This window comes from Lycium barbarum, chromosome 3, assembly GCF_019175385.1.
Source record: "Lycium barbarum isolate Lr01 chromosome 3, ASM1917538v2, whole genome shotgun sequence".
Taxonomy (NCBI): Eukaryota; Viridiplantae; Streptophyta; class Magnoliopsida; order Solanales; family Solanaceae; genus Lycium; species Lycium barbarum.
Genome location: NC_083339.1, coordinates 9863822 through 9878671, shown reverse-complemented (window position 1 = coordinate 9878671; position 14850 = coordinate 9863822). Strand labels below are relative to the sequence as shown.

Below are 14850 nucleotides of genomic sequence, written 5' to 3'. Positions count from 1 at the left end.
TTATTTAAATACAAAGTCTGTTTGAGTTGCTTTTTAATAACTCCAAGAATTCTACCTGTTTAAAACTTCATCGTTTCCACCATTGCCGAAATTGGTTGTCGTTCGTTTTTTTTTTTTTTTTACCTTTCAACTTTTTTCTTAATTAGTACCTAGTGATTTTTTATTATTGGAGTCTCGTGATTGTTTTTTTTTTTTTGCTCAACGAAAATTTTCAATAGAAACTTAAAAACACATTTAGTGCTTGAATTATGCTTTTTGAAAAAGCTATGAAGCAAAATAGCAAAGATAAATATTATGTAGTTCGATTTAAATTTTCCGTTGCACCAACTTATTGAACAAAATTGCTTTCTTTATAGTATAAGCTTGAACACCCTTAATCAGAATCGAATCTTGGCTCCACCACTGATGGCAGGTCAAATCAAATAATACAACCAACACAACCATGCCACATGTCAAAATGACATGGCATGTATAATCAAATAAAAGGCCAGTGAAAACGTGTCACAAGTACTGGTAACGTGTTTCGACCAATTAATTATAGTTTTGCCATTGTTTCAATCTGATTGGTCGGTGACTCAAGTGAACCAATCAAATCAAATGAAAGGAGTTTTTGCTCATCATAATTCTCTCTCCCACAACTATAAATAAGGGTCTTTTATTTTTTTGTTCTTTTAAAAAAGACCAATATTCACAAGAAAAAGTAAAAGAGAGCTCGTTGATCAAGACTACATTCTACAAGATGTTCATTGTGACCATCAAAGGATTCGTGACAAATAAATTAGATCCACATTCAAGTAAAAAGATTTCAAGATCAAGTTGCACCCTCTTGAATTCAAATACAAGTTAAGACCAAATCCATCATATTCAAAATCTAGTTCAAAAATCTTTTTATTTATGGGTTAATTAGAGATCTCCCCTCTGGTTTGGCTTCTTAACACTCACTTCCCTTATAGTTTGAGATATTACATTTACCTCCCTTATTTGATATTTTTGTAACCAAACTAATTTAAATTATAAATTGTCTATAATATCTCCAAACTACCATTGCTTCGACTTTACCAATTATAGGTTTTTAAATATAAGCTAAGGGCAGTTTGGGAATATTATAGACAATTTATCATTTAAATTAGTTTTGTTACAAAAATATCAAAATAAGGGAGGTGGACGTAATATCTAAAATCACAAGGGAGGTGAGTGTTACGAAGTCAAACCTGAAGGAGATCTCTGAAATTATTTCTTAATTTGCTCATGAAAAGAAGAATTAGAGAAATTGTAGAGATTGTAACATTTACTATACTTGATTTTTTCCCCATATATTTGTCATAATATTTTCTAGTCTTGATTATTTTCTTGACGCGAATATGTTGTTAGACTTACAACCTATAAAAAGATAAGTCAACGAGTAAATTTTTCTCCTTTATTCATCCAATTTTATTAAATATCAATATCTTCATTAAATATCAAATTTATTATTATGATATAATTATTTGCAAGTCAAAAGATAAAGTCAAAAGCGCTTGGGACCTCCCTGAACTTGCAACTTTTTATATAGTGCACACCTAAACTATGCGGAGGCTTAAAAACCCCCCATGAACTTGTAACTTTAAGTGTCCACACCCCTCATCCGTGTAAACACGCGCTGTACACGGTGTAAAAAATGCTGATGTGGTTGTCCACGTAGGTAATTACAACCCGACCCAAGTTACCCATTTATTTTAACTTTAAATTAGACATAGGCATTTAAACCCGAATTTACTCTTTATCTGTCAAAATTTTTAACCCTAACCGATGGTTTGTCTCCCACATATGTTCTCCCCCAAAAATCAGAGTTAAGGGTTTACTTGTAAGTGAGCAATTTCTAAGTGATTCCGGTCTCTTTTAGGTTATTTTGTGATCTTCTTAGTGATTCTGATCAGTTGCTACTGTTGCTTCGATTTTCAACATTTTGGCTGAAATTCTTACAAGGTAAGTGATTATCCACTGTTAAAATGTGTTTTGTGTTTGTTTTCATCGTGTTTAAGCTTGTTTCTTTGTAGGGTTTTTGTTTATTATTCCGACTAAGGTTCAGTAGTGGGTTTCATCTAGTGTTTCGATTAGGGTTTTGATTTATGGTAAGACTATGATGATAATGAGTTTGTGTTCTTATATATTGATTGTATTGTGTTGAAACTTTCAATTTTGTGCATGCGTGGCTGTTAGGGTTTTCTTGTAATTTCTGTAAAACCCTTTTTCTATTGTCTTAATTATTAGATTATGTTTAGTATTGTTAAAAATTGGGGTTTTTTTTTTTTTTAATAATTGATGCATAGTTGTATGTTTGTGTCTAATTGAACATTTGATGTCTGTTTGTAAACTAGTTGTTTATTTGTATGTTTATGTCTTAATTTTCTGGTTATTATTCATTATTGATAGGTTGACACATGGTTTTAAGTATCTTAACTTAAGGTTCAAAGTTGGAGTTATGTTGGTTAGTAAGGTAGGGCCAATCAACATTGGGGGTAAAACTGAACATGTGTTCAATGTTGATGAAGATCACATGTCTATTCCTGAAATAGTAGATTACTGTAAGTCATTTGGGGTAACTAAGTTAGGGAAAACACATGCAGTTCCATCTCAAGGGGGTGATTTGGTTGAATTGCAAAAAGACAGGGACATTTATGACATTGCACTCTTCTTGCATAATGGGGACACAATAGATATTTATGTGTGTGATGCCTCAGTTATGGAGGATGTGGGTCCCACTGGAGGGCAAAGTAGTCAAGTTACAAGTGTAGGTGGAAATTTAAGTCAAGTAGATGAGTCTTTTAATGCACCTGTGGCTGGCAACAAGGAATTTGATTCCCTTTTTGTTCCCTGTGGTGGTTCTCAAGATCTAGGGTTAAATCCTTCTTCTTCTACTATTCCAAGTATTGAAAGGGTTGCTAATGAAGGGGCTGCAGATGGTTATTCTTCGATAGATTGGACAGATTCTGAAGAAGAAGAGGCTGCACCAATTGTCCAAGAAGAAGATGCACCTACTTTTCTAGAAGAAGATGCACCAGCTGAAGAAGAACAAAATGTAAACAATGATGATGATTCTGAGTCTGACCAGTCTGTTGATTATGGGTTAGATGTACATGAGGAGTTGAGGATTGTGAAGCAAGATCTGAGGAAGTTTAACAGAGAAAATAGGAGGAACAAGAAAAAGGAAAAGCCAAAAGGTTTTCTAGGTGAAGTTGGAGTGGATGAAGGGTATGATGATATTGATAAAGGTAAGAAAAACTTTAATGGCAAACTAACAGGAGATGAGCCATATTATGATAGTTCTGATTGTGAAAGTTTTGAATGTGATGATGAATTATGTCCTATTTCTGATGATGAACTTGAAGGAGGGGAGTTAAATAGAAGAAAAAAGAGTAATAGAGTAATCTATGATCCAACTTGTGAGGTTGTAATTTGGCAGTGTGGTTTGGTTTTTGAAAGTGTTAAAGAACTTAGAGAAGCAATAACAAAATATGCAATAAAAAAGGGGGTTGAGTTAGACAAGTTTGTGAATGAACCTACTAGAGTAAGGGTGAGGTGTAAAAATGGTTTTCCATGGTTATTGTATGCTAACAAAGAAGAAAGGAGTGAAAATTTCACTATCAAGACATATAACCCAAGGCACAAATGCACCAAAACCAACACAAATTTTCTCTGTAATTCTAAATTTTTATCCAAGTATTTGAAAGATAGGATTGTGTCACAGCCTATTATCAAAGGGTGGGAAATTCAAGATTGGGTTAGAAAAGAGTTAGGTGTTTATGTTGGCAAGACAGTGTGTTTAAAGACAAGGAAAATGGTGTTGCAAGAGGTAATAGGGGACCATGTGGCTGAATTTAACAGAATCTTAGACTACAGGGATGTATTGCTTCAAACAAATCCTGGCAGCATTTGTCTTGTTAAGTTGACACATACAGAAAATGGCATCAAATAGTTTCTTTCTTTCTATATATGCTTTGATGCTATGAAAAAGGGATTCATATATGGGTGTAGCAAGTGTATAGGGCTGGATGGGTGCTTTATTTGTAAAGATCAGTTGCTGTAGCTGTTGCTAAGGATGGAAACAATCAAATGTTTCCAATAACATGGCAGTAGTTGGTGTTGAGAACAAGGATACTTGGAGATGGTTCTTGATGATTTTGAGAGAGGATTTGAACTTAGGAGGAGGTTCCCAGCTTACTATTCTCAGTGACATGCAAAAGGTAACTCAAAACAATCAAATATTTCTTTCTTGTTTTTATTTTAGACTAACTGTAATAACAGTATTATGCTTTGTTTTGAAACTGCAGGGACTTATAGCTGCTGCTGAAGAAATATTACCTGAATGTGAGCACAGGATGTGTGCTAGACATATCTTAGCAAATTGGTCACAAAACTGGAGAGGCATAGAGAGAAGGAAGAAATTTTGGGCTTGTGCTAGAGTAACATTTGAAGCAGATTTTAAGTACAAGCTTGATGGTCTATCTAGGTTGGGTAGAGGTATTGTGGAGGACCTTATCAAGTACAACAAAGAGAGATGGTGCAAAGCATACTTCCAAACTTTCTCCAAATGTGACAGTGTGGATAATAACATGGCAAAAAGTTTCAATGCATGGATCTTGGGACCAAGGCACAAGACTATTGTTTCAATGTTGGAAGAAATCATAATTAAGGTGATGAACAGGATTCCTAAGTCAAAAACATTTGCTGAAAGCTGGACAGATGATGTATCTCCAATGGCAATGATGGCGTTCAATGTCAATGCAGAGAGATCAATGCAATGCAACATTGATTGGAATGGTGATGAAGGGTTTGAAGTGCTAGAAGGGTCATATAGGCATACTATGAATTTGGGTCAACAAAAGTGTAGCTGCAGATCATGGGAATTGAAGGGGATCCCATGTGCTCATGCTATTGCAGCTATGAACCATTTGAACATGGATGCATCACAAGCAATTTCAAGCTGGTACAGAAAATAGAAATATTTGAAGGCTTATTCTAACTTCATTCAGCCAGTTCCAAACATGAAAATGTGGCCAGACAGTACCAATCCAATTGTTGAGCCACCTGAAGCGAGAAAGATGCCTGGTAGACCAACTAAGAACAGAAATAAAGAGATTGGAGAAGTGAGAAAATCAGGGAAGTTGCCAAAGTATGGGATAACAATGACTTGTTCAATCTGCAGAGGAGCCAATCATAACAAAAGGGGTTGTCCAAAGAATCCAATGGCTAAGACAAAATCAATAACCACACCACAGGGTATACTTGCTTACATTGCTTACTATTTCTTAAATTGCTTAAATTGCTTAGTATACTTGCTTAATCTGATTTGTACTATTCTAGTGTGTTGCACCCTCACAACAGTCCTGTAATGGAACTAAGAGAGGTAGAGGTCAATATGAAAGGGGAAGTACTAGCAGTAGAGGTGGAGGAACAAGTATTGGCACTAGTGGTAGAGGAACAGGTGCAAGAAGTGGTTACAAGAGCCCAGGGGTTGTGGGACAAGGTGTATTTGTTTCTGAAACTGGATATACTGTAATTAATGTAAGTGTCATCTTCTTAAATTGTTAGTCTTGTGTTTTCAAAAGTGAGCCAAAAAAATAACCAAGTCTTCTTTATGTTGCACCAAGGTTTGCCAAGCAAAATGAGGGTCAATACTGGTGTGAGGAGTTCTGCACATGTGACTGGTGATATTGGTTATCAATCAACCAAAGGACTGAAGTGGAAAGGCAAACAAGCTGTAACTCAAAGAGAACTTTCGAGTCCAAAATGCTGTGCATCGCATTCAAACCAGATCAAAAGCTGTTGGGATTCAAACAAGGGCACAGGCCAAGGCTAAGTCACACTCAAAAGCTGCTAAGAGCAAAGTTCCCTCTAAGAGTGCAAAGACAAAGGCAAAAGCTAAGGGAAAATCTCCTGCAAAGAAAGCTTCTTAGTTCATGTGTGGCTAGTGAATGTTACTTAGACTTCGACTAATGGTATTTTAGGTGTTTGTAGTTGTTGTTGAACAAACTTAAACTTATGTGTTTTTTATGTTGTGAATTTTGTTGTTTAAGTGGTTGTGTATGCAACTGTTTTTGGTTGAAACAATTAAGCACTTTGGTGTTGTTATGTTCATGAAACAATTAGGCACTTTGGTGCTGCTATGAAATGCATCTATTTATGTAGTAGCCAACGTGTAAATGTGTGTGTTTTACAGTTTGATTTCTTTGTGAAATACAATGTTGATGTATTGTTATTGGTAGTAATTCTCGGATAAAATACCAACTGATTCAAGACATGTTAAAAGTAGCACATATATTGCTTTAATCAGCAAAAACATACACTTACATCCGTCAAATATATCCCCGTCATCTAACTTAACCAAAATTTACACAAAATGTTCCTTTAAGTCAGCCAAAATGTGCCCCCTTCCATCTAAGTCAAGCTTAAACTAACTACATCCAACATACTTAGTCTTAAATCAGCGGCAAATTAGGATAAAGTACATTATCACATTACATATCAAACTTAAGCACAAGACTATCTTCAACGTCCTTCTCCACTTCAGCTGTTGTTGTTGCTTGTTAGTCTTCTTCAACAACCCCGAAATCACAATATTTGCTTGAATTGGAAACTCCGGATCATACCACTTGAAATACTTACAAGGAGTTTGGAATAGGGGCTGCATTTGTAAACAACATAATCAATGTTAAGAAATTTAACTAATACAAATCAGATTAAAAAGTGTGAATATTACATACCCCATAATGTGTACATCCGAGAAATCTACGTCCGGGATTGTCATCCGACCATGAAATTCTTGTGACTGGAGGACACCCACATGCACAAACAAGCCTAGTATTATAAATCATGGGTTCAAAGATTAATGGAAAGGAAGAAAATTGATGGCAAAGAGAAGAAAATGGAGGAATTCTTGAAATTTCTAATATATGGTGGAGGAGAAGGGGTTATGGTGTATAAATAGGAAGAGAAGAGAGAGAGAGAGAGAGAGACGTTGGGGAAGGAAAATATTAAAGGAAAATGGTTATTTTAAGTTTTTAACCGTTGGGGGGGTCTAATTTGGACAAAAAATAATACCCTCACGCGCCATTGGACGTTTGAAGCCACTTTCTGTGCCATGTGGACACTTAAGGGGGACGCGGCGCGTAAAGTTGCAAGTTCAGGGGTTTTTTTAAGCCTCCGCATAGTTTAGGTGTGCACTGTATAAAAAATTACAAGTTCAGGGGGGTCCCAAGTGATTTTGCCAAAGATAAATTTACTGTATGTTCCAGGTATGAGTAGTTCTAATTTAAGCATCTTATTCTAATTCCTTTGTATTATGGAGTATTGGTTATCAATTTACTACATTAGTTTAGTTTGATTTAAATATTTTTAAATATCAATTCAATTGATTTGATTCTTCTAAGCAATTGTAGCAAAATGTAATATTTAACTTGTATAGGTCACATAAGTTACTATCAAAAGGATGTTAAACTGATCACCTTCGATTTATGTAGCCGTGCCCCTAACCCTATCTATGAGTACGACAATTCTTTGATCGTGAAGAGGTCTGTAAAGGAAAAAACTTATCCCTACCAAATATAAATATGGCAAGCCTGACTCATTTTTAAGGGTCCGTTTGACCATGAAATTTTTTCACGTTTTTCCGGAAAACGTTTTCACTTCTTTTTTGAAAATCAATGTTTGGCCAAAAAATTTCAAATACAACTTGAAATTATATTTGAAATTTGAAAAACACCAAAAAATTTATTTTCACTTTCAATACATTTAAACAACCAAATATTCTTTGAAAAAAGTATAACCAAACACAACTCCATCTTCAACTCCAACTCTAAAATACCAAATAAAGCGAAAAATATTTGGTCTTCATGGCCAAACGCCTACTTGATGTTCATTACCGTAAAAGGGTTTCTTGCTATGTATCTCATTGTTTTCCTACCTATGGTGTGCGACTTCAACGAGAAACAGTAAACAATAATCTAAAATAATACCCTAAAATGGGATGAAACAACCTATGTTACTCTGATTCTTCGAAAATATTGGCAAGTGCGTGTCATTCTCTAAAAATAGTGCATTTTTGAACAATCTGACACGAGTGCAATAATATTTTCGGAAAATCCAAGACAATATAGGATACAGCATACATCAACAGTGAGTTTATCAGCGGGACAATTAGACGAATGTTTCGTTAGAAGAGTATTTCAGCCAGATGATACAAACCAAACAACTCAAATGTTTCTATCTCGAGTCTTATTGAAAATTTTAAGAAATTGAGAACGAAGAGGGGATAAAAGGAAAGTAGGAACTATATTCTCAGCTGCTAGAAGCTCTTATTTTGCTTTGCAATGCTATTTATCAGACCACGCAAGATCATAATTTGCAAATATGCTGTCTGAACACCAAGTAGCTTGGAAAAGGAAATGTAAAAAATCTCCATGCAGCCAAGGGAAAATATGCAGGAACCCCAAGTTGTTTTCTTTTAGAGTAAACAGCAAACATCTAGACCCTGTCAATAGTAACGAGGAAAATTCAGTCAACAGGAACGAATAGAGACGAGGAAGAGTAAAACATGCTTGAAAAATTATTCATTGCGGCAAAAGAACAATCAAACATTAAAAGCAGAGAAATTAGAGAAAAATCAGCTAAAATCACCTTCAAGCAACAAGAAGCAGCAATTAGGTAAAAACGTTATATACGAATAATGCATCAAATGAAACAACGGGTGCTAACTCAAATTCGGAGAGAGATAAACATCTTCAATAGAGATGTTCAGCAAATACACATGCCATTGGATGTGAGGAACTACATTAAAGGGATAGTCGCGTAGACAATACCAAAGTTTATTGCCAATTATTTGGAAATAGAAGATGATTTGACATTTCAAGCACAAGTATCAACACTGGAACTAAAAGGGTTAGAGAGAGTCCCATCACCACACAACATATCTTATGGAGGATCAGTTATGAAACAAATATATCTCTAAGACAGTAATAGAAGTCATTCAGCTATGATTTCGTACTATAGTTTACTAGTACCTTTGAATGTTATTTGAAGATTCAGTTCAATAATGCCCCCATGTCGTTTCATTTGCCTTCTATCCTGCTATCTTGTTGTCATCATTTTCTTAATACCATGCTTCAAATCCTTTTCTTTTCTTTCGAGCCGAGGGTCCATAGGAAACAGCCTCTCCACCCCCACAAAGGTAGGGATAAGATGTGCATACATCCTACCCTCTCCAGACCCCACTTGCGGGACTACATTGAGTATGTTGTTGTTCTTTGTTCAATAACAACATCCCCCCCCCACCCCCCCACCCCACCCCCCCCACACACACAAAAAACCCCCTCAAAACACATTTCTAGATCCATTCCTGCTCTTACAAGCAAAGGGTTAGATTAAAATTTATAAAAAATCAATGTTTCACACTTCGAAGCTTGTTGAATACCAGAACATTTATGTAGCTTCTTCTTTATGAACTGTGTGCTAGCTAATCCTCCAGTGTTGCTCACCATTATGAGTCAGTGAACAAAGAGACCTGCTACTACAATTGGCCATCTCAGTGTTGAGCACCACCCATGTAAGGCAACATTGTCATTTTGTTGCATGGCATGCACATTTTGTATGGGGAGGAGCAGCACACTAATGTAGTCATATCAAATGCATTTTGCACGAAATGTGACATTTTGAGACATCTAAAGGTACTTTATCCATGAAAGTAGAGTATCCACTGCACTAATAGCCTGCTTGGCCAAACTTTCAGGAGAAGAAAGAGTGCTTTGAGTAGATGCAAAAGCTGTTTTTTGAGAAGTTGAAAAAAAGTAGCTTTTCCCGAAAGAACATTTTTAAAAAACACTTTTGAGAAAATACACTTATAAGTAATTTTTAAAAGCTTGTCCAAATACTAATTGCTGTTCAAAGTGCTTTTCAAATTGATTTGCCAAATACAACTGCTTCTCACCAAAAATACTTTTCAAAATAAGCTGCTTTTAGAAGCTTGGCCAAACAAGACTATAAATCGTAAGCGCAAATTACTATCTACTCTTTTTTAACATGCTACCAGCAAACTGTGTGTGCTGTCCTTGTATCATATTAAGAGTTCAAATTGAAAAGCATTACTTCAGCACATTTCAGAGGTTAACGGAGCATGTTAAAATAACAAAGGGCTGCACAACATAGTTATATTCCTCATGAGCCAAGTCCTGCTGGCTTAACGCCCATAGGATGGCACCTTAAAGCATCGCCTATTATGATGAGCATTACTTCAGCACTGTTCACTGGTTAACAGTGCATGTCGAAATAACAAAGTGCTGCATAATATAGTTATATACCTGTAGTTCTCCTAAGCTAAATCCTGCTGGCTTAACGCTCATAGGATGGCACTTTAAAGCATCCCCCATAATGCCGAGGATAACATGTTATGTAGCTAGTTGCTCACATTCTCTTCAAATGTATTAGATTACTTGTGTAGTATGCTAGCCTTAAATCCTAATTCTACTTCTTGCAGAAAATTGACATAAGATAACAGCTTCTCCCCATTTTAATTAACAGCAAGTCAACTAGAACTAAGATACAGAACTTTTTTGAGAAACTGGTGGATTTTCATTTATAGTGTTTTGACCGTTGACAGTCTTCTACTCCCAAAATATGCACCAGAATTTGACAGGGTGAATTTCATTGTCGCCCTGGCTTCTGAAGACAAAATTCATTCACCATCCAATCTTTTCTTTTGGTGCTAATGGTCACATTTTAGAGCAGTACGCTGCTAAAGATCCTAACATATAGAACATAATTCCTTCAATGGGCTTTTTGTTTCTTGATAATCCTGGTGTCCCAGCCAACATGGATGCAGCTCGATTGATTCCACGGGTACCAGGTACTGGCTACTTCTCCAGCACAGGTATCAGTTAACTGTGTCCACCAAGGTTTGGACAGATGAAATTAGAAGCTGAGACCTCATGATTCTCAACCCACTTCATTGATCACAAGGTCACGCCCTTGGGTGCTTCAACGAGTCACGTTATCAACTTTGAATCAAAAGGCTATTGATGTAGAAAAGTACAACATATCTAAGAACTTGAGGCTGCCATAGACTTTTAAATGACAAATTCTCCTAATATAAGATACAATATTTCTATTTAGAACAAGCAAACATATCTTAACAATTCCTGATATTCATGCAAAAGCTAGAAACACTAATTCAAATCGAGTATCATTTATGCAGTACTCAAGCAAAACACCATACAAACAAGATGCAAATGAACTAGTAGAAACTATAACAGAATTAAAAGACGAAAAAAGGGTGATTCGATATAAACCTTGTATCGCTAGCATTCATATTTCTCCTAAGAATCCGACCCTCGGTATTCGATTCACCCGATTCTATCAACTCTCTTAACCCCAAATTCCGAACTTTCTCGCTCTCCTCTTCTTGTTTCTTCTTCATAAGCTTACCATTAACTCCTTCAAAATAATTCCCATAAATGTACTCAGGTGTATACCCATTTTCCTCATCAAACAGCATTACATGACCGTGCCACTCCCAAACCCGATAATCCAAACCAGTATCCTCATGAAACCCAACACATATGTAGTGCTCACCAATAGAAACAGCTTGGCCCGAATTGGGTTTAAGGGATTCAATTTCTCCAGTTAAGATTATCCGGATTATCTCCTTCTTGACCCTGGATTCTCGTAATATAAGATACTCTCATCATCCCAATTTATCTGACACTCTTTCCAACAAAAATGACACATTTCTATACTCAGTAACAACTTTAAATTCCCCGTTTTACCCTTAATGAGATGATTTATAGTCCCACAAATATTTATGGCTTACGTAGTATTCAAGATTTCAACCAAAACACCATCCAAACAAGAAAAGAGCATAAATGCAAACGAACTAGTAGATACTATAACAAAATTAAAAGACCAGAAAAGGGGTGATTCAATATAAACCTTGTAGAGCCAGCATTCATATTCCTCCTTAAACGACCCTCATTATTCAATTCACCCGATTCGATCAACTTTCTTACTCTCCTCTTCTTCATTATCAATCTTCTGTTCTTGTTTGTTCTTGATAAGCTTACCATTAATTCTTTCAAAGTAATTCCCATATATATACTCAGGCGTATACCCATTTCCTCATCAAAAAGCATAACATGACCATGCCACTCTCAAACCCGATAATCGGAACCCGTATCCTCATGAAACCCGACACATATGTAGTGGTCACCAATAGAAACAGCTAGACCCGAATTGGGTTTAAGGGATTCAATTTTTCCACTTAGGATTGCCCGGTTTATCTCTTTCTCAACCCTGGATTCTCCTAATATAAGATACTCCATTTATCCCTTTCTCAACACTTTCCTTTTCAGTCAGTCCCAACAAGAATGAGACATTTCTATATTTAGTAGTAACGACGTAACTTTAAACTTCCCATTTTACTCTTAATGAGATGATTTATAGTCACACAAATATTTATGGATTCAAACACCATCCAAACAAGAAAAGAAGTGCATATATGCAAATGAACTAGTAAAAACTATAACAAAATTAAACGACGAAAAAAGGGGTGATTCGATATATACCTTTTAGCGCCAGCATTCATATTCCTCCTAAGTATCCGACCCTCGTTATTCGATTCTCCCGATTCAATCAACTCTCTCAACCCCAAATTCCCACTTTTCTCTTCTTCTTCTTCTTCATCTTTTTCAATCTCCTGTTCTTCCTTTTCCTCTTCTTTCTTCTTCATGAGCTTAGTATTAACTCTTTCAAAGTAATTCCCATATATATACTCAGGCGTATACCCATTTTCCTCATCAAAAAGCATAACATGACCATGCCATTCCCAAACCCGATAATCCGAACCCGTATCCTCATGAAACCCAACACATATATGGTGTTCACCAATTGAAACAGCTTGACCCGAATTGGGTTTAAGGGACTCAATTTTTCCAGTTAGGATTGTTCGGATTATTTCTTTTTCGACACGAGATTCTTCTTTTTCCAGCTCGGATTTCGAGGAGTTGTCGTCGTTGTTGTTATCGTCATCGTCGTCGTCGTCGTCGAAAGGGAGAGTGTTGAAAAGGAGATCTTCAAGGGACTGTTTGGAAGGTGGATTTGGAGGGTTAATTTGGAGTCTGTTCATTAGGGATTGGAGAAGAAGGTTGTCGAAGTTTGGGGTGTTGGTGTTGTACGAATTCATGGTGGTTTGGTGATTGGATTGGAAGGGTTTAGGAGAGGTTTATGGGAAGAGACAGTGGGGAAGCTAAAGCCAAATTTCACTTTAAACTCACCAGTGAAATATTTTATTTTTTGATAGAGAATAAAAATCTTTTTTTTTTAAAAAAAAAAAGATATTCTCAAAGAATAGTAATTTGTATTTTATTAAGTCATTTGAAAAATACTTTTGTTAGTAGTTTGTGTTTGATTCATATTTTTTGTAAGAGTATTTTTTAATATTAAATTGCGAGAAAAATAATTAATTTGACAAAGATAGGTTTATAATAAGGTAAACTTGTCCTACAAACTTGAAACACTTATATTAGATACTATTTTCTTCAACTTTTAAAAGATGAAAAATAACTTCTATTACTATTTAAAAACACTTTCATTTTAAAAACACTTAATTATGAAAGTCTCGACAAAATTAAGACCCATCATTCGAGGACGAATGATCCCAAGTAGGAGATATTTTAACACCTCGTGCATTCGGGTTAAGATTTGTATTATAAGATGGGGGTATAATGAACCCAATTTTAGTAGTGTATAAATGGTGTTTGAAACCCAATCAAGACTTGAGAAGAGTCTTTGGGCAAAACAAAGTTGAAAACCACTCTACGGGGCATGTTTGCAAGTGAGTTTATAGATGGCTTTACTTCCAACGACCATAACCCCATTATTAATTTGGAATTTGGGAAAACTTTCTTGATGAAAGTTGTAGCCCTTTGAAATAGCTTTCCAACGGTATATTATGGGCCTCAAACGGACATCTGTGCAAAGAGTTATGCCCATTATACGACAGACTGTCCGAGCAGAAGAATTTTGACGGACCATTTGACGGTCCGTAAAACATTTTGACGGTCCGTAAAATATTTATACGGTCCGTCAAATGGTCACAGAGAATGATATTTCGTTGGTCAGTTTTACGGTTCAATTTTACGGTCCGTAAAATTGACTCAGACCACCGTAAAATGAGCACAGAATGTCCAAATCACTGGAATGGTTTTACGGTAAGTTATACGGTCCGTAAAACCATTATACGGGACGTAAAACACACCGTAAAATGAGCACAGAATGTCCAAATCACTGGAATGGTTTTACGGTGAGTTATACGGTCCGTAAAACCATTATACGGAACGTAAAAATGGGCGTAGAATTGCCCGATGGGTCAGATTTTAAGATGTTAATAAGAGACCCAAACCCATTTTTTTTCATTCCCATTTCTCCTACACGACTCAAGGGTTCTCTAGAGCCATCCAAACACTTCATATGCAAGAATCCAAGTGAAACTAAAGATCCACTTCATCAATCCACAAAACTAAGTGTGAGAAACACATCAAATCCATTAAAGTCAAGAAATTATATAGAAGGTGGAACTAGGGTTTTGTTCAAGTGAAGTATTTCAACTCAAGGCTTATTCCTACAATAACCAAGGTAAGTTTTATGATATTTCATGATGATTAAAGTGTTGATAAGTTCTTGGGAGAATAGTAAATGGGTTTGATAAAGAGAATTATATGAACTATGCTAGGGTTTTTGGGATTGTTGACTTGGGATTGTTGTATTCATATGGGTGATGAAGAATGATGTCAATTACATCTAATTAAGATTGTCGAATCACCTAGA

The 14850-nt window shown here is 35.9% G+C and overlaps 3 protein-coding genes across 3 annotated transcripts; 1 reads left to right on the top strand and 2 right to left on the bottom strand.

Annotated features, from left to right (window-relative positions):
• The first annotated feature begins 4106 nt into the window (after positions 1-4106).
• On the top strand, positions 4107-6047 carry LOC132630266 (uncharacterized). Its single transcript, XM_060345854.1, has 3 exons — positions 4107-4223; positions 4311-5259; positions 5344-6047. Exons 1-2 carry the CDS (start codon positions 4107-4109, stop codon positions 4977-4979), a joined length of 786 nt encoding a protein of 261 aa, XP_060201837.1. The 3' UTR covers positions 4980-5259; positions 5344-6047.
• A 2030-nt stretch (positions 6048-8077) lies between these two features.
• Positions 8078-13300, bottom strand: LOC132630237 (transcription initiation factor TFIID subunit 7-like). The gene is made up of 2 exons (XM_060345828.1): positions 12591-13300; positions 8078-8509 (listed from the first exon to the last, which is right to left on the bottom strand). Exons 1-2 carry the CDS (start codon positions 13205-13207, stop codon positions 8503-8505), a joined length of 624 nt encoding a protein of 207 aa, XP_060201811.1. The 5' UTR covers positions 13208-13300; the 3' UTR covers positions 8078-8502.
• On the bottom strand, positions 9350-12347 carry LOC132633712 (uncharacterized). Its single transcript, XM_060350215.1, has 2 exons — positions 12183-12347; positions 9350-11707 (listed from the first exon to the last, which is right to left on the bottom strand). The coding sequence occupies exons 1-2, from the start codon at positions 12345-12347 to the stop codon at positions 11285-11287; spliced, it is 588 nt and encodes a 195-aa protein (XP_060206198.1). The 3' UTR covers positions 9350-11284.
• Positions 13301-14850: the final 1550 nt, after the last annotated feature.